Source organism: Drosophila bipectinata, chromosome 3R (assembly GCF_030179905.1).
Source record: "Drosophila bipectinata strain 14024-0381.07 chromosome 3R, DbipHiC1v2, whole genome shotgun sequence".
In the NCBI taxonomy this organism is placed as follows: Eukaryota; Metazoa; Arthropoda; class Insecta; order Diptera; family Drosophilidae; genus Drosophila; species Drosophila bipectinata.
The window spans coordinates 13,007,450-13,029,299 of NC_091739.1; the positions used below are offsets into that span (position 1 = coordinate 13,007,450).

The 21,850-nt window shown below is 42.2% G+C and overlaps 2 protein-coding genes across 2 annotated transcripts; both read right to left on the reverse strand.

The window, feature by feature from the left end:
• Positions 1-7,113: 7,113 nt before the first annotated feature.
• LOC108129741 (low choriolytic enzyme) lies at positions 7,114-8,199 on the reverse strand. Its single transcript, XM_017247962.3, has one exon. The coding sequence runs from the start codon at positions 8,195-8,197 to the stop codon at positions 7,445-7,447; it is 753 nt and encodes a 250-aa protein (XP_017103451.2). The 5' UTR covers positions 8,198-8,199; the 3' UTR covers positions 7,114-7,444.
• Positions 8,200-8,250: 51 nt separating this feature from the next.
• LOC108129739 (protein fem-1 homolog CG6966) lies at positions 8,251-21,669 on the reverse strand. The gene is made up of 5 exons (XM_017247960.3): positions 20,734-21,669; positions 11,592-11,952; positions 10,934-11,534; positions 10,051-10,870; positions 8,251-9,988 (listed from the first exon to the last, which is right to left on the reverse strand). The coding sequence occupies exons 1-5, from the start codon at positions 20,791-20,793 to the stop codon at positions 9,803-9,805; spliced, it is 2,028 nt and encodes a 675-aa protein (XP_017103449.2). The 5' UTR covers positions 20,794-21,669; the 3' UTR covers positions 8,251-9,802.
• Positions 21,670-21,850: the final 181 nt, after the last annotated feature.

Consider the following 21,850-nt stretch of genomic DNA (forward strand, 5'->3'; position numbering starts at 1 on the left):
CCCACCCAAATTTTATGCAAATTTTTCTGGTTAAGCAGAATGCGACCCTAATTTATAGACCCAAAGGAGGCCAGAGGCCTTGAATCTCCCAAAACAAAACCGAAAAAAAAAGTTTAAACGCAAAAGTTCAAAAGGAGGAAAATCGTAACATTTTCCGCGGAATTTAAAAAGACAACACGAAATATTTCCATAATTATTTGTTAAATTCGCATCCCGCGAAAAGTTACTCTCCACAACGACCTTCGCGGCCGAACAAACTGCAAACAAAGTTAAATAATGTTTTTGTATATTTTTCTGAGGATGTTTATGGCAAATATGTATATTCCACAGCCGCCGAGTGGCCTTGACTGGACCGAGCCAAAGGTGAGAATCGAGTCCAAGGAACAGCTGACGCAGGTTGGCTTTAACACTAAGTTTTGAGATTTAGTTTTGGGATCCTGGGCGCCCCAAGGATCGCTGGCACTGTGGCACACTTTCGCTGGCTTCACTCGAGTGTTGCATATTTAATTTCCAGCCTGGCACGCACGGCTCCGCTTTCTCTATACTCGGGCTTTATACTTTTTACTTTATATTTCCTTTTTTCACATTGCGTGCTAATAATTCACATTGATTCATCTATTATTTACCGCTATTGCACATCGAACAACTTTTACTTTCGGCTATAACCGCTGTCGTTGCCGCACCCGTTCACGTTCGCGTTCACACAGCCTGTGTATGGGTGTCCCGCGTACGTGCGTGTGTGAGTGGTGTATTGAGGTTGTCCTCCGGACAGGACTATTCGACGCTTTCACCGTGGGAACGAACCGAACGAGACGACTGCTTAATACTTAATACTTCGACTTGGGTTCGAGTTCGCTGGTCTTGGTTTCGTACCACTTATCCGTGCGCTCGCCACGATTCCTATCCGTTATCCGCTTACCCGGTTGGTCTCCGAACCGGTTAACACCATTCGGAGAGGTCGCTCTGAAAGCCACCCGAACGAAGGCGACCAGCCAAAGCTGCTTTCTCTCGCTCGGAAAATGCCGGAGCTTTTCAGCCTAGCACAGTGGGCCAAAAGTAAGCTCCTTTCCAGGCCTTTTCGAACTTCCCGTGGGTTACTTGGGACTCTCTCTCTCTTAACTGGGTTTCTCTTAAACAATGCTTTTCTCGGCCAATTGTTGACATCCTAACAGTGTCCTTCGTCTTTAGTGGTTTCTTTAAGCCATTTCCATTTCTTTCTTGTTAATTGCCGAGACTTAAGATACAACCCAAGGAATGGAATGGCTTTAAAAATTAAAAATTCAATAATATCCATATTACTTATAGGCACTAACAACAAAGATACAATGACAAGATTTGTTGAAAAATCATTAATACCCTCTTAAAGACTATATTTGGGCAACTTAAATCCTTGCAATAATTACACCATCAAACGCTAAAAGTGGGAGGTAAAAATACAAAAAGACGGAAGGACTGTTGGAATAGGCAGCTCCAGACACTCGGCCTGCTTAAGCACTTAGTGCACATTAAGTGCCTGGGATTTGGATTGTGTACTCCCCGCCACTTGGCCGTCTGCCCAATCCATTCCAGGCCGCCTCTTCAACAGTCCAAATCTCCTCCATTGCCCTTTTCTTCAACCGTCTTCGAAGTTAACTGACACTTGCACTTGCACTTCTCAAAATCAAATGCATTCAACTTTGGCTTGAGTCCTTCAGCTCGAGTAACTTTCAATTTTAAAGAGGTTTAGCCATAGGCAGGGCCGAAGTATTGCTAATAAATAAGATTATAAAATATTATTTATTAAGTAAAATCTGCCAAGTTATCTATTCATAGTGTATAGACTTATTATTCAATTTTTAAATAAATCTCAATCTATATTTTCACAAAAAAAAAGTTTTAAAAAATGATTAATATTTTTAAGGTTACATTTTATTTATTAAAATAACCATCATGCATTTTTTTACAAGAAAGGTACCTATAAATGTGATTCAACAAGTGGTTTTTATATTTTGTTATATTTCCTATAATCAGGACATTTTTTTTCAAATTTTGTAGTAAAAGGTGAGCAACGATACATTCTATTTAATTTAAGCCAATCACTGCAGGTTGCTTCTTTTCCACCAAACTCCCTTATCTCCTTCTTTCCATTGATCAAGGCGTAGATTGTTGGTTTATTTTTATTTTTAGCAAAGAAGTTGCGTGGATAATGCATGATACTTTCATAATCATACTTAACATCATAGGTGTATGCATGATCTCGAATTTTAAAGTTGTGTTCCATGTTTTCAACAATATTATCCTCTGAAATCACTATGTGTTTATCTCTATCAATTCGGCACTGTTCGTGGTTAAGTCCCAAAGCATGGAAAGTTTCATGCTGGATCACCATTTTGTTTTTTGTACTCTTTTTATCCAATTCCAATTTCAATTCTTTTGAAAAACCGACAGGTGATTGATTGTTACTTGTTATTATGTAACTAATGTGAGGAATACTACTATTGATTTCGACTTTCACAAATTTGATGCAGGTAAAACTTGTAATTTCATCCAATGATTTTTTGACTTGAACACGCTCTTCCTCATCATAATCCAGAGAAAATGAGTAATGTACTATTCCGTAAGGCCATAGTTGGGAAGGGGTCTCGGATCTGGGGTTTTTTCCCGTTCGTTGTTCCAGATTTTTCCCAACGCTACAAAAATAGTCACTGGTTTTTTCACTGCTAGGAGCCATTAGTCCAGGTCCCGCATTCAGCCCGACCACGGTTAAAAACAGGAGCACAACTGATTTAAGAAACATTTTCCTTCGACTTGTGAAGAACCCTACAGTTGCTAGTCCTTTTTATAGTGGGTTCTGGGCATAATATTGTTAAGGGTTATTCCAGAAATTCGAACTATTTTACATTTTTAAATTATTTTCAATTTCAGGAATCATTATTTCAAAAAGAAATATTTTTCAATTATTACAACCATTTTGTTATCTAATACTTATATTAAATAACGAGTTTCTTTAAGTTACAAAATACTTTGTTGCTAGCAACAACTACCAAAGTAGCAATAATAATAAGCAAATGCTTTCAGAACTGTGGGCCTAAATTTAGAAGTTAGCTCATTTTTTTGATTCTTTCTTTGTAACCACTATCACTGTCGTACATGTGGTCCTCTGATTGTTTATCATGGATAGGAACCACGTGTACTTTGTAAAGCCATCCGAAATAGAAAATCCACCAGCTAAGGAATATTTCGATTGAGGTAATTAACACATTCTGTTTTTTAAGCTGAAGCTGATTCATATTCAAAGCTGACTTCTACTGGTGTTTTAAATGTGAATTTCAAATAGACAATAGACAAGTTGTGAGATTATAAAAGTACTTATTATAAAATGCATGATTTATGTACTTAGTCCAATAGCTTTGTAGTTAACTGCACAATGTTAACACTTTCCTTTCTAAGATTAAAGCCCGCATTTGGGTTGCATACTTCATGTGCCCATCACGAAAAATGGACCATAAATTCAAAAAATATTTTGTCTCAGGATTTTCATGCAGAATGGTGGAGAATCGATCCCAAAATCGATTAAGGCTTGAGAATCGGATATGGATTCGGGAAGATATAGCCATCACAGTGGACCCTATAGGAGAAAACCCCATTTTCAAGGGATCCGAAAAATGGAAAAAAAATCTAAAAAATATTTTGTCTCTGGATTTTGATGCAGAATCGTGTGGAATCGATCCAGAAATCGTTTAAGGTACTCCGCTTGAGAATCGGATCAGGATTGGGGAAGATATAGCCAACACTGTGGGCCCTATAGGGGAAACCCCACCATTTTTAAGGGTCCCATCGCGAAAAATGGACAAAAAATCTAAAAAATATTTTGTCTCAGGATTTTGATGCAGAATCGTGTGGAATCGATCCAGAAATCGTTTAAGGTACTCCGCTTGAGAATCGGATAAGGATTGGGGAAGATATAGCCATCACTAAGGGCCCTATAGAGGAAAACCCCATTTTCAAGGGTCCCATCGCGAAAAATGGACAAAAAGTCTAAAAAATATTTTGTCTCAGGATTTTGATGCAGAATCGTGTGGAATCGATCCAGAAATCGTTTAAGGTACTCCGCTTGAGAATCGGATCAGGATTGGGGAAGATATAGCCAACACTGTGGGACCTATAGGGGAAAACCCCATTTGTCCATCGTGAAAAATGGACAAAAAGTCTAAAAAATATTTCGTCTCTGGATTTTGATGCAGAATCGTGTGGAATCGATCCAGAAATCGTTTAAGGTACTCCGCTTAAGAATCGGATCAGGATTGGGGAAGATATAGCCAACACTGTGGGCCCTATAGGGGAAAACCCCCTTTTCAAGGGATCCTACACGAAAAATGGAGAAAAAATCGAAAAAATATTTTGTCTCAGGATTTTGATGCAGAATGGTGGAGAATTGGAACAGGATTGGAGGAGATGTTTTCATTACCGTGGACCATATCGGCCCCGCCCGCAGATAGCTTTCCTTTCCTATTATTGAAAATATACTCTTTATTTATGCATTACCGGCAATTAAATGGAATTTTGTTTTCACAACTGTATAAACGATTAATTTTTATCCAGTCAGATCGTGTTGGTTTTGGGGAACCAAAATCATACTCTACTTTACTTCCATTCTCGCAGCGGTAGATTGAGTTTTTATTAGGGTGTGCAAAAGCATTTTTAGGATAGTGCATAAAACTTTTGAAATCGTAGGGCATCCCAAACGAAGTTGTATTATTCTGCTTTTGAAAGTTAACCATCTTATCCCCCGGCACATTTTCATCTTCGATAGCAACATATATGTCGCGATCATGCCGGCTTTGCTCATGATGAAGGCCTAGCACGTGGAATGTTTCATGTAGTACAGCAGTGGAGTTTTTACGCCCGAAATCGTCCAAGCTAACAATGTGGGGTTTTTTATAGCTGTGAAATCCTACAAGCGTAAAAGAACCCATTTGGTTAGGAATATAGCTTATATTTGGTAGTCCTGTGATAGATTCATCTATATCAACGAAAGTAAGGCAGGTACATTCGTTGATCGCCTCTAAGGATTTATTTACAACTGTTTTCTCTTCAATTGAAAATGACGGATCAATGTTATAGTAGAGTGTCTTGCAGGGCCATATCAGGTTTTCGGAGACCGCGTTTCGAGAATGACCCATTTGTTTCCCATCCACATCCACGACAAAACAGTAATAGTCATTGGTTTTTGTTCCACTGGTGGCCGTCACTCCAGGTCCAGTGTTCAGCAAAACCACGGTTGAGAATAGTAAGGTAATTGCTTTAAGAAACATTTTTATTTGATTTGTGAGGAAACCTACACCTTGAAGCCCCTTTTATTATAGATACTGGGCACAAAATTGGAAAGAGATATGCCAGCAATTCTTATTATCTTGAAAAATGTCCACAACTTGTCACAAAATGTTTTGTAATTATTAAAACCATTTTTTTTATCAAATTTGTATATTACAAAATGTAAATGATTTTTTATCTCAAACTCTATTTCTTTGAAAGGAAAACATTTCATTATGTGAATTCCGTTCCATGGTTGCCTGATCCTTGGTCATAAACTGGGGCTACAGGACAGCGGCTGATAGCCCTTGAGAAGCAGAGCCCTCGATTCTACGAAAGGCGCACAGGTTTGTTCACTAAAACTGGAAATGGCCGTCCTTAGATTGGCCACTCCCTTGAATCAATCAATGTAGTCCTTGAATATCCCATAAAATCTATTTTTGCACGTCTATTGATATATTGAAAAAGCGGAAGCTTGGATTTCGTTGTAGTAGTTCTCGTAGGGATCGATTTACAGGATTTCAAAAAGCCAGCAAAAAGCAACATTTAATTGAGAAAATTAAAATATTATTTTTTTCAAGCTAAAAGCTGATTTTTATTGAAAGCTTATTTCTGCTCGTGCTTAATTAATTAAGTTAATTTCCATTAGACAGTACTAGAGACTCGAAATTAATAAAGTACTTTTTTATTCAAAAATTTGTAATTTATTCATATCAACAGCTTTGTAAAGATACCCGACACTTGTGTGCCACTTCTGCTGGGTCATTCAACTGGCTTGAGTTTAATTTATTAATTATTATTTACATTAAACTATTAAAAGGCTGGAAAAACTATTTTCCCTCTGTTAACCCAAAATGGCCACAATTATAATTTAATCCAATTAATTTTTGAAAAGAAAGGAAGGAAGTTTAGAAAGTAAAAGACAATTAATAATAATAAGACTCATTATTTTATTTTCTTTCAATATTTTAGATTTTACATTTCTAACTTTTTTTTAAATTAACACTTTGGTAATTTAATTTTAGTTGCATTTTAGTAGCATTTTTCTGGAATTTGCTCTTCTGGTCTATTACAATTGTACAACCGGCTTATTTTTTTCCAGTCAGACAGTGCTGGTTTTTTTGAACCAAAATCTCTCTCGACCTTAACTCCATTTTCCAATGCGTATATTGTGGTAGCACCATTGCGAGAAAACGCATTTTTAGGGTAGTGCATAATGCTGTTGTAATTGTATCCCACATTCAATGATCTGGTATCACGTCGGCTCTCGAAGTTACCCTTATTTATTTCCCAGCGGTCAACGTTTTCCTCTTCGATAACAACATAATTATCGCGATCATGCCGGGTGTGCTCGTGAAAAAGGCCGAGCATATGGAATGTTTCATGTAGTATAGTCTCTGTATCACTACGGTGATCTTTGCTCAAATAAATCAAATGGGGTGTCTTATTACTGTATCCTACAATCGAGCTTGACGAATCAGATGGAACATAGCGTACATTTGGTTGGTCATATAATCCTAGCTGAGGGAACTTTACAAATTCGAGGCAGGAACACTCGTTGATAGTCTTTAAGGCTTCATCAACTGTCGTTACCTCTTCTTCCGAAAATGACGGATCAATGGTATAGGTTAGGGACGTAGAAGGCCAAACCTTTCCATCCATCACCGCGTTACGAGTATGACCGATATCCGAATCAACGACGGAGCAATAGTAGTCATTGGATTTTGCTTCACTGGGGGCCATCAGTCCAGGTTCAGCGTTCAGCAAAACCACGGTTATGAAAAGTAAGGCAATTGGTTTAAGAAACATTTTACTTCGATTTGTGAGGAACCCTACACCTTGAAGCCCCTTATATAGTAGTTACCGGGCTAAAAATTGTAAAGGGCTATGCCAGCAATTCTTATTATCTTAGAACATTACTACGGCTTGTCACAAAATATTTCTTTATTATTACAACTTTTTGTTATCAAATTTGTTTATTAAAGAATTTCAAAAAGTCAATTACTTTGTTGAAAAAAACTAGACACACGTGTTTAAGAATTGTGGTTTTGAAATTAAATGTCATGGAGTGTTATTTTTATGGGCTTCTTTGTAGTGGGGTTGATTCCGTTTTTTTCACTTTCCAAGTCGTTTTGGTATGTTTCCATTTCATTTAGCACTTGTACATAAGACGAATCTTGGTCCAGTCACCTTCTGAAGGTCCTCGCACCTGGCCCATGTCTCTTTCCACCGCCTTGCCCTCCACCAGGGCGCGGATGGTGGGCTTCGAGGGATCCTTGGCGAAAGCATTCTTCGCATAGTGCATAACGCTCTCGTAGTCGTAGGGGACATTGTATGTGGTCGTTTGATCCATGGTCATGAACTGGGACCAGTACTTTCGCGGAATATTGTCATAGTCGATCTGAACATACTCATCGCGATCGGGACGACTTTGTTCGTGGAAGAGGCCCAGCAGATGGAGGGTCTCGTGCTGGATCACTGCCGGCATGGTGAGGCATCGCTCATTGAGGAGGACATCGTGGGGCCCGAAGGACAGTGGCTGATAGCCCACCCGGGTGCCACACATATTCGGAGACTTCTTAAAGTACACATACCGCTTGCCCCCAGGTGCAGAGCCCTCTACTTCTTCGAACTGCACACAGGTTTGTTCACCGAAACTGGCCATGGCAGTCCGGACATTGGCCACTTCCTGCTCGCTGTAGTCCTGAGATATCCTGTAGTATATCTTGTTGCCCGGCCAGCGCTGGAGAGGCGATTGCAAGGCATTCCGGGTCTTGGCTTCCGCTTCATCGTCGTCCACGTGGATTTCGTTGTAGTAGTTCTCGTAGGACTCGATGCCCTCGGAGTCCACAGAGCCAGCTCCCAAAGCCACCAGAAATATAAGACCCACCAGGTGAAGGAACATTTCGGTTCAAGTGACCCAAACTGAAATGCGAGTTAGCTTTTATAGGCTTTCAATTAAAAGTTAGTTATCAGTTTTATTTCTGCCTCGAAAATGGTATTTAAATTTAGTTTCTACAATAAATACATTCAGACAGCTCAGACATTCTTCGTTTCAAACTCAAGAACACTGTGCAACAAAACACTGAATTACTTTAGAGCGCATAATTTTTCAAAGCTGATTGCTGCGAGTGCTTTTAAGGTGACTTCCCAATTGACAATTAGTTGCAAGATTTAATTAATATTTGTTCACCATTGGACCTTTAAGTTATTCCGACCAACAGCCGTGTAGTTTGTTGCACAATGTAATTAACCAATTCACCCTTCCAGATTAAAGCCTGATTTCCATAAAATATCGCTCTTTAAAATCCACTTGCAGTTGCTTATTTTCTAGGGTTGCGATTCAAGCATTTGCATAGATACATAGATACAATTATTTTTAGGTTTCCATGTCTTCATTCAATGCACTTGGCTCAGAAGTGGTGTTAGCGGCTTTGGTTTTCTGCATTAGACGGTAACCATCGAAGACATTTTCCTGCTAAGCTAGGCCCGTGGGTTCTACGAAAAATTCAGCCGTTCTAGAGCTAAAATGACTAAAGTTTCTAAAATATTCTACTAGGCTAACCGATATTCTCATTTGATGGTTAAAAGTTAATGCAAAAAATATCTTATATTCTCTCAAAGCCAATTGACAATTCCTTCTAATAAACTTGGTGTTTGAAAAGTTTTTCCAATAAACCACATCTAGACTCGGATTGCACAGAAATTTCGGGCCACGATTGTTAGATACATTTTATATATTTCCAAAACATAGATTTCTCGTTTATAAGTTAACGAATCACTTTGATGGGATCTGTGGGGGTGGTCGGTATACTTTAGTTTGTGGTTGCTTTTTGGTTTAAGATTTAGTTTGTTTTTATTTTCCGCCGGCCTGAACGTGATTGCGGCAGCTCTGAGGAGTCGCCGGAGATTAGCCGGCCGGGTAATTAAAATTAAGCTGCCCAATCACGCCTCGGCGCTCGGGACATATAGTTAAATGTACATACAGTATTACTTTAATCATAATTCATATATAAAATAGAATAGCAAGAACACATTAAAAAAAAAGAAATATCAAACACAAGTTCCTTGCCAAAATCAAAGACAGCAATTCGTTTTTCCAAGAGCTTTTCTTTGCGTTGATTTCTTGTTTCTTTTTTAGTGGTTTCAGTTGTCGTTGTCAGTGGTTGACGTTCGTCGAATTCGTCCTGATGGCCTGATCCGTCGATTCAGGCACTTTGCTTGCTAACATCACAAATCAGTTCCCAGTCGTTAGTACGATTTTAGCTCCCGTGTCTTCCTCCTCCATGTCATCCTGATTCAGCATAGTTTTAAACTTTCTCTCTCTCTCTCCATCTTTAAATGTACATTATATAGACGGTAGTCGTAGCAGTAGTAGTATAGGTATATTATTAGTGGATGGCGGGCGGGCAGGCGGTTGATCGGTTGCTCTAGCGAGTGATCGAGTGAGCGATTGAGTAAATTGGGTGCTTGACTCCCTACAGTCCAGTCCTCGTCCCGATCCCTTCCTTTAGTGCAGCTCGATGAACTCGTAGAGAGTGGCCGGCACAGTACCCTCGTATCGAATGTCGTGCTTCTTGATCGTCCTAGCGGCCAAGCACGCCAGCGTCGTATACTTCATGGGATCGACCACCTTGTGCATGGGTGTGGGGTACAGCAGGCTCTCGAAAGTCTCGCCAGCATAATTTTTGGTGTCCTAAAACAAGGACATTCGTCAATACATCAATACATGAAAGTTCAAAAGTCTCAATTACTTACCAAATGCGCGCCTCCCTCGAGCAGGATATGAGACAGGGGCTCTACGAAGGGCTGCATGGTGGCCAGATGCAGCGGTGTGTTGCCCGCCTCGTCGATGGCATTCGGGTCGGCGCCCACTTCCAGCAGGGCCTTTGCCAGACTCACTGACGGGAACTGGCAGGAGGGATAGCGGCCAGCCAGCGTGCCCTCCCTGTAGCAGGCATAATGCAGAGCCGTCCGATCGAAGCGGACGCGAACTTTTAAACGATTCAGGCGGTACAGGGCTGCCATCACCTGCCGCCGCATCTCCGGTGTCAGGCTTGTGGTGTCTAGAAGAGAGCTCAGCAGACAGCCTATGTGAATGGCACTTATCATGGTGCGACTCAGGGCGTTGGGGTCATGGTTGCAATCGTGCTGGTGTGCCGATAGCAGCGTTGTCGAGGATGAGGCGGATGCGGATGATGCAGCAGAGGATGATGACGAGGAGGAGGAGGACGACGAGGAGCAGGACGATGACATGCCAGCTGCGGGCAGCTGCTTCAGAGGTTGCTGCTGGTCCTTTTGCTGCTCCAGGTTGAAGGCCTGGCCCCGCTCCACCTCCTTGACTGCCTTGTAGAAAATGGTCAGCATTCCCTCCGTCTCGATGGGCGGAACAACGCGACCTCTGGGCAGAAGACGACCCGCCTCCACCAGCATGAAGCTGAACAGCTCGGCAAAGGACAACAGCGAGGACTGGGTCATCGGGCTGAGGGGCTGAAGGATTTTCTGTTGCATGGTGAGGGCGTACGACCAGAGCTCGATGCAACGGTCGAAGCGTCCAGCGTCGGCATAGTGAGCTCCCCTGCGAGAAAGATTTGGTTGCACATCAGACATGGAAAAAGGCATGGTTTGTTTTCATCCTCACCTGAATCGAATGTAGTAGCTGGTGTCGGGATGAGTGGGCCCCAAGATACGCTGCCTAATGACCAGAGCCTGCATTCGCATCTCATCGGGGTCCAACACCATCTCCTCCAGCTCCTCGATGTTGGTCACCTCGCGGACCATCTCGTAGGCAGCCACTGGTTCCTGAACCTTCTTCTCCAGCGGCGGCTCCAGAGCCCGCTCTTCCAGCGCCCGACGCCACAGCGACAGAGCCGCAGCCATGTCGCGCTTCCTGTCCACGTAAGTGGCACCCAGCAGCTCCAGAGCGTGAATGCGCGACTCTCTGCTGACGCAGGGCAGCGTGATAAGGTGCTCCACGATGGGCATGTGACCGGTGACACTGGCCGCCAGCAGCGGGGTCATTCCGTAGTAGTCCACGTCCATGGTGGCGCCGTGCTTGAGGAGTAGCTGGAGGATCTGAAGGGATCCGGACTCTGCGCAGTCATGCAGCGCTGTGTTTCCTTTCACACTGCAGCGGTTGACGTCGGCGTTCAGGGAGAGCAGATACTGGGCGATGCGGAAGTGGCCCTTGTAGCAGGCGATCATGAGGCAGGTGTGTCCGTGACGGTTCGCCACTTCAAAGTCTGCGGAGGAAGGGATGCATTAGATGTGCAGTTAATATTGACATCTTAGAGGCTTACCCGCTCCATGGTGCACTAGATACTTGACGATCTCGTAGTGTCCGTCGAAGCAAGCCGCTCTCAGCGGCGTCGAGTTCGTCCGAGTGGTGCTGTTCACGTTCGCTCCCCGGCGCACGAGCATCTTGACGATGCCCAGGTGGCCGGCGGCCGCCGCACACCACAACGGTGGCGCATCCTCGATGGGCTCCCCGTCGAAGCTGACGGAGCCAACCTGCTCCACATTGGCCCGACACTTTGTCAATAGATATTCTACAATGTCGTAGTGTCCGTTCCGGCACGAAATCACCAGCGGAGTGGCTCCGTTGACCTTTGCCGAGATCAGGCTGCCCACTTCGCTGGCACTCTTGTTGTACAGGGTGGCCTGAAATTAGAAACATCGCAGTACTTCATTAGTTTAACTCTCGAATGGGGTATTTTGTGTGTTTTAATCCGACAATCTGGTCTGATTTAGTTATCAAAAAGTCCATTAATGCCCCCCACAATCTCAAGTAGTCCGGGTGATGGCGTATGTGTAATTATCAATGAATGTTAAGCCACTATAATTAGCGAGGTTGTGCAATAAATTAGTACTTTTTGATAAGAAAGTAGACTGAGCTACTAAAGAAAGAGGTTTATAGTTACTGGTTTTAATTTAAAATATATATTAAAGTTTGTATTCTTATCAAGAGATGGATCATGTTTCTATAAACCATTGTAATTGTTTTCAATGCGATTCTGAACTTCCCATCCCAACCCAGTTAGTCATTCTATTAATATTTTAGAGCCATGCCCGATCAGCTGGCCTTAACACAGATCTAAATCCCATAAAGGTTCCAATTAGAAACCAATTCTATTTAATAAAGAGAAAAAACCCCGATTATAATTTATAATTGCAGTCAAACATAGGTATGATGACGAACAAAGCAAACTGCTGACGGGAAAATATTATTCTCAGGCCACCTGGGCAGGAGGAGATAACAGGTCGGGAGAGAGGCCCCCAAAGAGATATAGCCCGATTTTAAGAGAAATAGATAATGCCAGTGGTTCTCTATCTGGCATGCTAATGATTTTTATAGCAGCCTGTTTTTTTTTTTTATTTATTTCTTGTTCGCTTGCCGATTTGAAATTGAAATTCATTTGTGTCGAACGTGTTTCATTTTTATGCTAATTATGCTGTGCGCGTGCAAGGGGGAGGCTCACTGGGAGCGGGATTTCTAAGAGGCCGGCCGCCGGATAGACATTATCGACAGCGATTTCCATACAACATTTTCATGGAACGATATGGGCACGAGTTAAGATCAAGGAAATAAAACTTATTGGGTGAGAAACCTTGACGAGAAATGCGTCAACCTGCTGAGACAATAACACGGACGACCCGGAGTCCATCAGGCCCAATTAGAACCCCTCCGGACAGAGCCACTGGACAACTGCTGAGAACCAGAAAAAAGTATAGAGTCAACAAAGACAAGCAAACATGAGCCATATAGATGATATCAGCCGAAAGATAGCAGGCTATAGACACAGCCGAAGACCTTCAAAGTGACGTGCGGTAATAGTACTCAGTCAAATGAAATTATTATAAAATGGAAAACAATTAAGAAGAAAATTAATGCAATATTTTAGGAATTCGGAGGAGGAAACCCCACCAACCACCAACCCAAATATTTTATTTAATTTTCTCTCACGCTCTATTTGGCTTCTAGAATCGTGTTTTGGTAGGAAGCTCTTGATTGCTTCCTTGGTTGCGCAAAAGAGACCTTACTTTTGGCAACTCAGACAGGGCGGCATTCTTTGTTTCGATCCCCGTTGAGCCCCTTGAACCGCCGCCCGGCGCGTCATACCAATCAGCGCCTCGTGCGCGTGACAAGAAAAAAAAATACAACACAACCCAAAACAATAACAAAGCACAGCCTCAGAATAGAAAAACAAATTGAAAAACATTTTTGGCAAGACTATTAAGCAGAGAACGTATTTTGAAAATATATGGGGAATATTGGGGAAAAGTCTCCTCGGAAGCCCAAACAAATCGAACAATGAGAATTACGCATTAATTTTCGCATTTCACATTCGGGTGAGAAAGCAGAATCATTAATATCCGAAATAATCAGAAATATGTGTGTTTACAGGGCCCCGTCATCGTCCGTTCCATTTTATTGGCTACTGAACTTTTCGCTTTCTGGCCCTGGGGCTCTCTGGGGGATCATCAGCAGCTGCTGTCTTCTTTTCCGCATTTATGATCAATTATGATTAAGCTTTGACAGCCATGAGTCAGCTGTGTGAGTCTGAAATCAAGAGTGAACTAAAAACAGAGTACTAGCTACGATTCCTGACAAGTTAAGGGGCTCTACAAACCGATAATTTTGTTAATAAATAATGTTTATGGCTCTTTAAAGCTGTAAGGTGTTGGGAGTCAAGTCTAGCACTTAAATCATTCTCCCGCTTTGACGTTTCACTTTTTGTGGGTTAGCTTCTATCTGCCTGCCTTTTGGCCATCGATTCAACCTTGTTAACCAGCCAGGTTGCCGAAAAAACCAGCCAACAAAATGAAAAGTCAATCCGACAATGGAGGGAGGCGGTTCTAGTGGCCCACAAAGCCAGCGGCACGTGAACTATGGGCGTTGCACAGGGTACGGATGGCCAGGCAGGTTAGCGGATGTGCCACTGGCACCGAAGAAAATCAATCAATGGCTCTACAGGCCACTCGACATTATGCCATAATACATTTAACCCCAACGACATTGGTTCATTGGCCTCGTTGGCTGGAAAAACAGACCACTTTCCATCAAGAAATTGATCCAAATTATGGGAAACTTTTCACTTGTTCTGGTTGAGGTTGCTATGAAATAATAATCAGTATCATTAGGCGAGGCATGGAACATGCTATTATTGCTATTAAAGGATGTTTACTAGTTACACTAGATATTTACTCTCAGCCATGCAAGTTAATATCTGCTTTTGTGGATTTTAGCACATGCATTCAATTCTACACCCTTGTTGAATATTTTCCAGCAGCAAACACACATTATACTAATAAACTCTTTGCTTTTCCACTTAATTTGGGTAAATTTACTGGGGGGGACTCACTGAAAATCCCCAAAAACCTGAAGATCCCCCCCACAGGGCCATGAATGAGAAACCAAACAAACGGGCCTATACGTATAAGTGCACTGAGCCAAGTTAATTTATGATTCCCCATCATACATGTATATACTTTGCCTTGCACCAGAGAATAAACATTTTCACTTCCGAAAAATGGAAATAAATTTCCTTTTAATTTGTTTTCTGTTGTTTGGCAAATTGGTGAAATGTGAAAACAACAGAATATGTCAGATAAATGGCGTTTTCCCAAGGCAACGTTTTGTTCTCTAGAGGGAGAGGAGGTAGAGTGGTGGAAACACCTTGAAACACCTTTTACCGCTATACCGCTCAAATGTCAGGCCAAAACGGCCTAAACACAGCTATTAAATTAAAGCAACAACGCGAACAAACATAGGTTAGCGAAAAAAAAAATTGTTCGTTTCCGTGTAATAAACAATAAACAACTTTCCATTGTTGTTGGTCATGGCAGTGGCTTAGATTCATAAAGGGGGGGTTGTTATAATACCCTAGGGGCTAGGCTATACAGGTTTGGTATTTGAATATTCGGATATTGGGTGGTAGCCCCCCTCTTTGAGTAGATTTGGATTCGCTTTGTGATCAATTTTCTGCCTTTGACCGCTTGGGCTGCCCGCTCGAGTCCCTCACTTCTTCTCTAAAAGCCGCACACGCATAATTTATTATAATTTTGACATTGAACGAGTTCAATGTCGATGATATGCAAGTAGACAACGCTTTAGACTCAAGTTCAGCGCCAGACGGACGGACGGACGGACAACTTCGATTCAATTCAATTTGGGATGCCGTTCGACCGACCAACCATTCCATTCGACCGTTCAACCGCCGACCATGTGCGGTGCTCGGCCAGAGAGCTCGCATTTCGGGGCTCGGCATTCAAATCAGTCCGGGCCAAGTCGAACAGAGGCGACTTGACGGGCATTATTTGGTTTATTTGTTAGCTAAACGGCGACTGCGCGGCCGGCTCAAGGGTGACAGAACGGCAAAGGCTGCAGTCATAAAGAGCGGGGGAGCCAACGCCAAACTGAGCGAAAAAAATGCAAAAAAAATAAACATTCAGGGAAGGAAATCAACAGCAGGTACATCATAAAAGGTGAAAAAATAAAATAAATCAATAAAGAGCTTCTATACCAGCTAATGGCTACACTGCATCCGTCAGATACTTTCTGACTGCGCAGTCGCAGCGGCAGCCGCAGCATCATCATCAAACTTTGAGGTCAACGGTGCTTTTAACGGAGCATCTGCGAGGTGAGGGAAGCAAAACTGGTTCAATGAAAGGGTTCACATTAGAGCATACTGCCGGCAGTGTCAAGGTCAAGGTTGTTGGAATGTCCAAGTCTCATGCTCAGTCTGAGACTCAGTCTCGAGCTCAGGGTGTTTAGATTTATGGAAAAATACTAATTCATTAAATGAAGCGTGGAAATTTTAGGCATGCGCTCTTCAAACGCCATGGCTTATATCTTTTGTGTATCAATGGGATTCATGTTTTTTGCTCCGGCGAAAAGATAAGGTACTCTACGCGTGGTTACAAATACAGATAACACATGGGCTGGAGAAACCCATGGCGATAAGGAAAGGAACTACTACAAATATAAACAGAAACACATCACTTTGTTGTCGCCCAGCTTCTGGCCAAGTCCATGTCCATATTTATGATTACAATTCATAAATACTTTACGAGAACCTCACGGGTCTTTCATCTGCTCGGACTTTCCTTCCCTTTGTTGACTTGGTTAATCGTGCGATGATCTTGGATACGTGAATCGAAAACAAAACAAAATAGCAAAGAAAAAAAAAGAACAAATAGAAGAGGAATGTCGATACCCTAAGATACTTCTGGGGATTTCAGCCTTTACGGCTGCCAACAACACCATAAAGTCATAAATAAATCATTAAAATTTTATTTCATTTATAGGTTAGGTTGCGAAATCCAACATGTCCTGTGTCAAGAACCCTGTTACCGATAACTGGAGGATGTACAACATGTCAGCGTACACTGGGCGATATATCGAGATCCAATGTCTCTAGGCTACCCAGTTCACAGTCAGGGCTAATTACGCGGGTTGTTAAACTTCAAATCCGGATGTCACCTTCACTACAATATGATTGCTTTTCAACGATTATTTGTCTTTATTTTTCGTTTTTATTATTTTGGCTGGTTAGCTGCTGTATTTGGCCAAGAGAGGTCAGAGGGTTTTTACGACAAATACCAGCTGGCCATAAAATCAAGCCATTGTACTTCCTATTCAACAATCTACTCTACATTTTTGGCCAAGCAATCTCAGGCAGCGCGATTGTTATATTTGGCAAGAGACGCTGTGGTGCAATAATGGCTTAAACTTAAATATAGAAAAACGGTTTAGAGCCGGCCTTAATTAAGAAGTTCTACTTGGGTATTTGGCAACTTGTTTTAGCACTTCCTAAGGCCGCGCTTCACTCTAAATAAAGATTGCATAATTCTGGCCAAAAGTTGCAACACGATTCTTTCCCATTTTGGGCAAAGGCAGCTTGGAGCGAAGTTTCTCGATTGCCAAACCACAGGCAGTGGAATTCTAATTGAGTTTCTTCCAGTGCAGAGACCCAAAACAAAGGCGCCTCCATTTCAGGCCTCTTCAATGGGCAACAGTACACAGATAAAGCCAATGAACGCTATCATTAAACACACATTGAGTTCAAACGCGGTCTCGGTTCTCTCTGTTTGTATTTTGAAGTGTGTGTGTGTGGGGACTCGGATGTATCTGGTGGTTGGGTCTACAATTGTTTTGTTATCTCAGCTCTGGTTGTTAATTGCTTTGCCTAGCAAGGCCCCCAACAGCTACAAGGGCTAACTGTAGCCTCTTTATCCATCAAGTCTAGAAGTTTCCTATTATTTGGTGGGGTATTGTATCTTCCAGATATTCTCTCGGTTACTTTCAGAGACCAATGGCCAGAGGCGAGTGAATGACAAAGACCCCAACCACATCCACATCCACATCCATCGAGAATCGGAGTCAAAGCAAGCCAGCAGATTGGCTCTGACCTTACACAGATACTGTCGGGAACACACACCATTGAAACCTAATAATCAAGAAGCACTTAAATGGCAAGCAAGTAGAAAAAGAAGCAGGCCCCAAGCTTCGACTCACTCGACTCTGACTCTGACTCCGACTCCGTTCAACCCAACAAACTCAAACAAAATCGAAAAGGTAAAAACAGACAGATAGTTTGAGGCAAACGAGTAGATTGCAAGCCACAAGAATCAACCTCAACCCCAAAAGCCAGCGAAACAGCTGTTGACCAACTCAAAATTCAGTGTTTTTTTTTTGGATTTTTGCATAAAAACCTAAGCAGCACAGGCAAATAAACGATGGCCGGTGGACTATGGACGATGGACGAGAAAAACCAATAACAAATTGTACATCGAATTATCTTTAATGTTGTACCTTGGCAAATGTTTTGAAAACGCTCGAAAAAGGCTGGCTGATTGAAGTGTTTCGTTGAGAAAACGTTTTCTTGAATTGGAATGGATCTTTGCTGTCTGCTGGCTTTGCGTGCAATTAAACGCTCTTCGAACATACTGAAGCAACTACAATGTTAATGAGTCCGATGTGAGAATAATTAATCAGTTTTGGTTAATTGCTTATCATTACAAGGTTAATCAATAAAGGCAAATTAAAAAAATGAATGGCCTACGCATCTGAAGAGATCTTTTGGATAACTTGGATCATTGATCCCTAAGCCCGCTGGAACAATAATTACTTTAATTAGAACCGGTTTGCTTAAAAATTAGTCATTGAACCTTAGAAGTGTTCTCGGCTACAGCTTCCATTAAGGCCAAGTTAAATTTTAATATTTAAATGGCTTTAAACCGGAATATTATGATTTATTCACTTAGCAGTTTTTATGTAAGATTAGTGGAAGTTGGGCAGGTGCATATACTAGTATGTATAATACTGAAAGTTATAGATGTCTTATAAGGGAACTACTTCCCCCGGTTAGTCAGCACCAGCTTTCCCTCCGAAATTTAAATGTGAAAACGACATTTTTGGCCTGCTTTTGCTATCAGAGATCTTCGAATTGGGTTCAGGCCGCCTTATCCGCCCTCGACCTCATCAATCACTCGATCTGGCTCTGTATCACGTAGAGCCCAGAAAACTTGGAAGCCGACGAAGAAGGAGGAAGAACCAAGAAATATTTTGTTGTGTGTACTCAACTCTAAGTGGCACTTCAACTTCGTGTACAGCGCGCTCGGTATAAGGTGTCTTATTCGAGGCATTTGGGGAGGCAATGAGGTGACGAAGGGGGCTGGCTGTTTCTTATTTTTGGAACAAACATAAACAACGGCGAGCAAGAAAAACCAGTTCCATGGGGCTATGAAGGCTAGAACATGTTGCACGTCGTCGTACTGCCAAGCAGGTTGTCTCGCTCCCCTGCCTCTCCCCCAAGAGCAAGAGCTCCCGCCCAGTTTATCATCGCATTTGGAGCATATTCAGTGCAGCAGCCCATGCTGCCCCAGCCCATAGCTATTTCGGGCCCCTTCAGCATATATATTTGTGGCTATACCTAATATTTATTTTTTCCATTTCCAGGGGACAAGAATGGAGAGCTTCCTCCATGTCAGAGAACCTCACACCCCTTAAAGGACACAGTTCCAGGGTCGAACCCGTCAGTCAGGAAGTTTTTTTTGATGAACTCGAGAATAATTGGGAACGAACAGGAATATCCAGCTCATAGTTGCACTGAGAGCCAAAAAGTACTTTGTATGTTGGAATAAGAAACTGAAAGCTAACCAGGTTCTATCTTTTTTTTTTAAGTGCAGAGGGTCGAGCCTTCCCTGCTGATGTGATTGAACGCTTTCAAGGATAATTGTCAACAGTACAGAGCTCTGCAGGAGGAGGAGGCCAAAAAGCGGAAAACAAAAGCCCAACGGAATGGCTCTTTGTTCTCCCGATCAGCATAATAATACCAGTAATAACCAGAGTGCGTTCGCTTGTAGGCGTGTCTGGGGGGCAGCATCGACCCAGACCGAAAGATATGGAACCTGAACTGCTCCGAGCAGCAAGTGACAATCGCGGAAGTAAACTGACTCTGACGACGTGATTTCAGCTGTTGAGAAATTCACCAGTTCGTCAGTTATTAACGTGTTCAACAACAACGTGGCCCAAATGCAAAAACAACAGCGACATAAAATGTTTAAAAATACTTGGGTACGCATTGGGTGTGCGAGTCTGTGGCTGGCCACTGATAAGATAATGCGGCCACCCGAGGAAGTGAGTCAAGCCCTCGAGAAGATGGGGTAAACAGGGCAGCGTAATAGAGTCCCAATAGAGTTCCATTTGAAAACATAGTATATTGCGAATATAGATTATTTAAGCTTCGTATAGCTGAACCAATTTCCATGTCACGTTTCAATTACTGGAATGGCGTAGACATGTACTATGCAGCCAGTACGACGGATGGGCTAAACTTAGAATCAAATGCACACACTAATAAGCACTACTTGCACAATCATACTAAACAATAAACACCCATAGACCCATAGAGTGCAGTAAAAAAATGAAAACAATAACCAGAGTGGGGGGACGAGCGAGGCTACAGTGGCAATTGCAGTTGAGTGTTTGTTTAGATGTTTGTGCGCCTGATTCCATAATTATTTTTCAGTGTGTGCCAATGTCAGGCCAGTTGTGGGGCCAAAAGCTAAGCCAAGAACTTTTGTTATGCAAAGAGCGTACCTCTTACGCCCGCCATAAGGCTTTAAGGCTAGAGATTATGGCTAAAATAATTAAACAAAATAATTGACATTTAAGTTGACTTGTTTCCTGTTGCATTACTGCCACTACCAACTCTCTTTTTGGCCCAAAACTCTGGCCAACTCTAGAAGAGAACATGCGCGGGGAGAGCGTGAGTGTGTCTGGGGGCTTCTGCATTGGTGGTTGTGAGAACTTTATTGATTAGTCACAAGGTTAAGCCCAGCAGTAGCAGCACCAGCAGCTGAGATTCCTACATAACAATAATAACATTTCTGGCTTGACCCACCCACCGACAGTTCCACCTGCAAATGGTAACTCACCTTCAGCTGGGCCAGGTTGTTATCGCGGGCAGCATTGAAAACAACGAATTTGTAATCCATTTTTGTGATTTAGTTATTAGTTTGGCATAAGTGCCGCGCAATCTCGAACAGAAATTTATTTTTATTTTTATTCTATTTGTGTGTTGTTGTTTGAAGAATTCTTGATTCGTCAAATATGTAGATTGGGGAAGATTGGGGGAGAAGAGAGCTACAGCTACTGCGAGAGAGCTGGGAGCTGGGAGTGAGATTCTTGAGGATGTTGTTGTTGTGGTTATTGCTGCTGGTTTATTTATTTTTTTTTTTGGGTTTTTATAAGTAATTTATTTAGATGTGGACTTTTTCTGCACAAAAGAACTTTTCAACCGAGAGAACATATAGACGTAAATATACATGGGGTATATAACAATTGCGTTTTTTTTTTATTACCGCCGCCACAGACGCCTGCTTCCGTATTTTCTTTAGCGATTATATATAAATCTTTTGCGCACTTTTCTTTCTCTTCTTGGGGGCCAAAAGCAGGAAGACAAAATTTCTTTCTTTCGATTGATTCTCGGAGATTTCTCCTCGGTGTCGCCGCGTGTCGCGTCCGAGTCGTTCAAATTTTCTTATTATTTGCTGCCCTCCTATATTATTCTGTACCAGAATCGGTTACTACTCTGTGGTAGAGCATTTAACGTCCGTAACGTAACGCACAGCACCCACGCTTTTCGATTCGATCTGATCCGGTCCGTTCCGTTTAGTGTCCGATGCCACCAAATTCCTCGATGCCGCAGCTCTGCCCGAGACTTTGAGACTATCAAAAACACGTTCGACAGCCAGGAAGGAGTACCGATGTTCTATGTGATCACAATTTTGGATTATTTGACGATGCGAACCGAAAACAGCGCGCGCTGCAGCGCCTTCTACCTGTCTATGTCGATTTTACCTGGTCTCGCCTAGTTCGAAAATATTTATTTATCGAAATTGATTTCCTAAAATATCGTGGTATTTTTCTCAAAAATACCATATTTCGTTTTGAGTGGGAAGTATATTAATCTTTGGTCACACTAAGGTTACGAACGAGATTTGCCACACTGATTTTTAAGCTTTTCTGAATATTTAATATATTTATCGCTCT

Excerpts from the sequence above, each read along its gene's own strand:
- LOC108129741 (XM_017247962.3), bottom strand. The coding sequence starts at position 8,197 with ATGTTCCTTCACCTGGTGGGTCTTATATTTCTGGTGGCTTTGGGAGCT.
- LOC108129739 (XM_017247960.3), bottom strand. The coding sequence starts at position 20,793 with ATGGATTACAAATTCGTTGTTTTCAATGCTGCCCGCGATAACAACCTG. Across the intron at positions 11,535-11,591 it reads TCTAGTGCACCATGGAGCGG|ACTTTGAAGTGGCGAACCGT; the intron begins GTAAGCCTCTAA and ends CTTCCTCCGCAG. Across the intron at positions 10,871-10,933 it reads AGCTACTACATTCGATTCAG|GGGAGCTCACTATGCCGACG; the intron begins GTGAGGATGAAA and ends TCTTTCTCGCAG.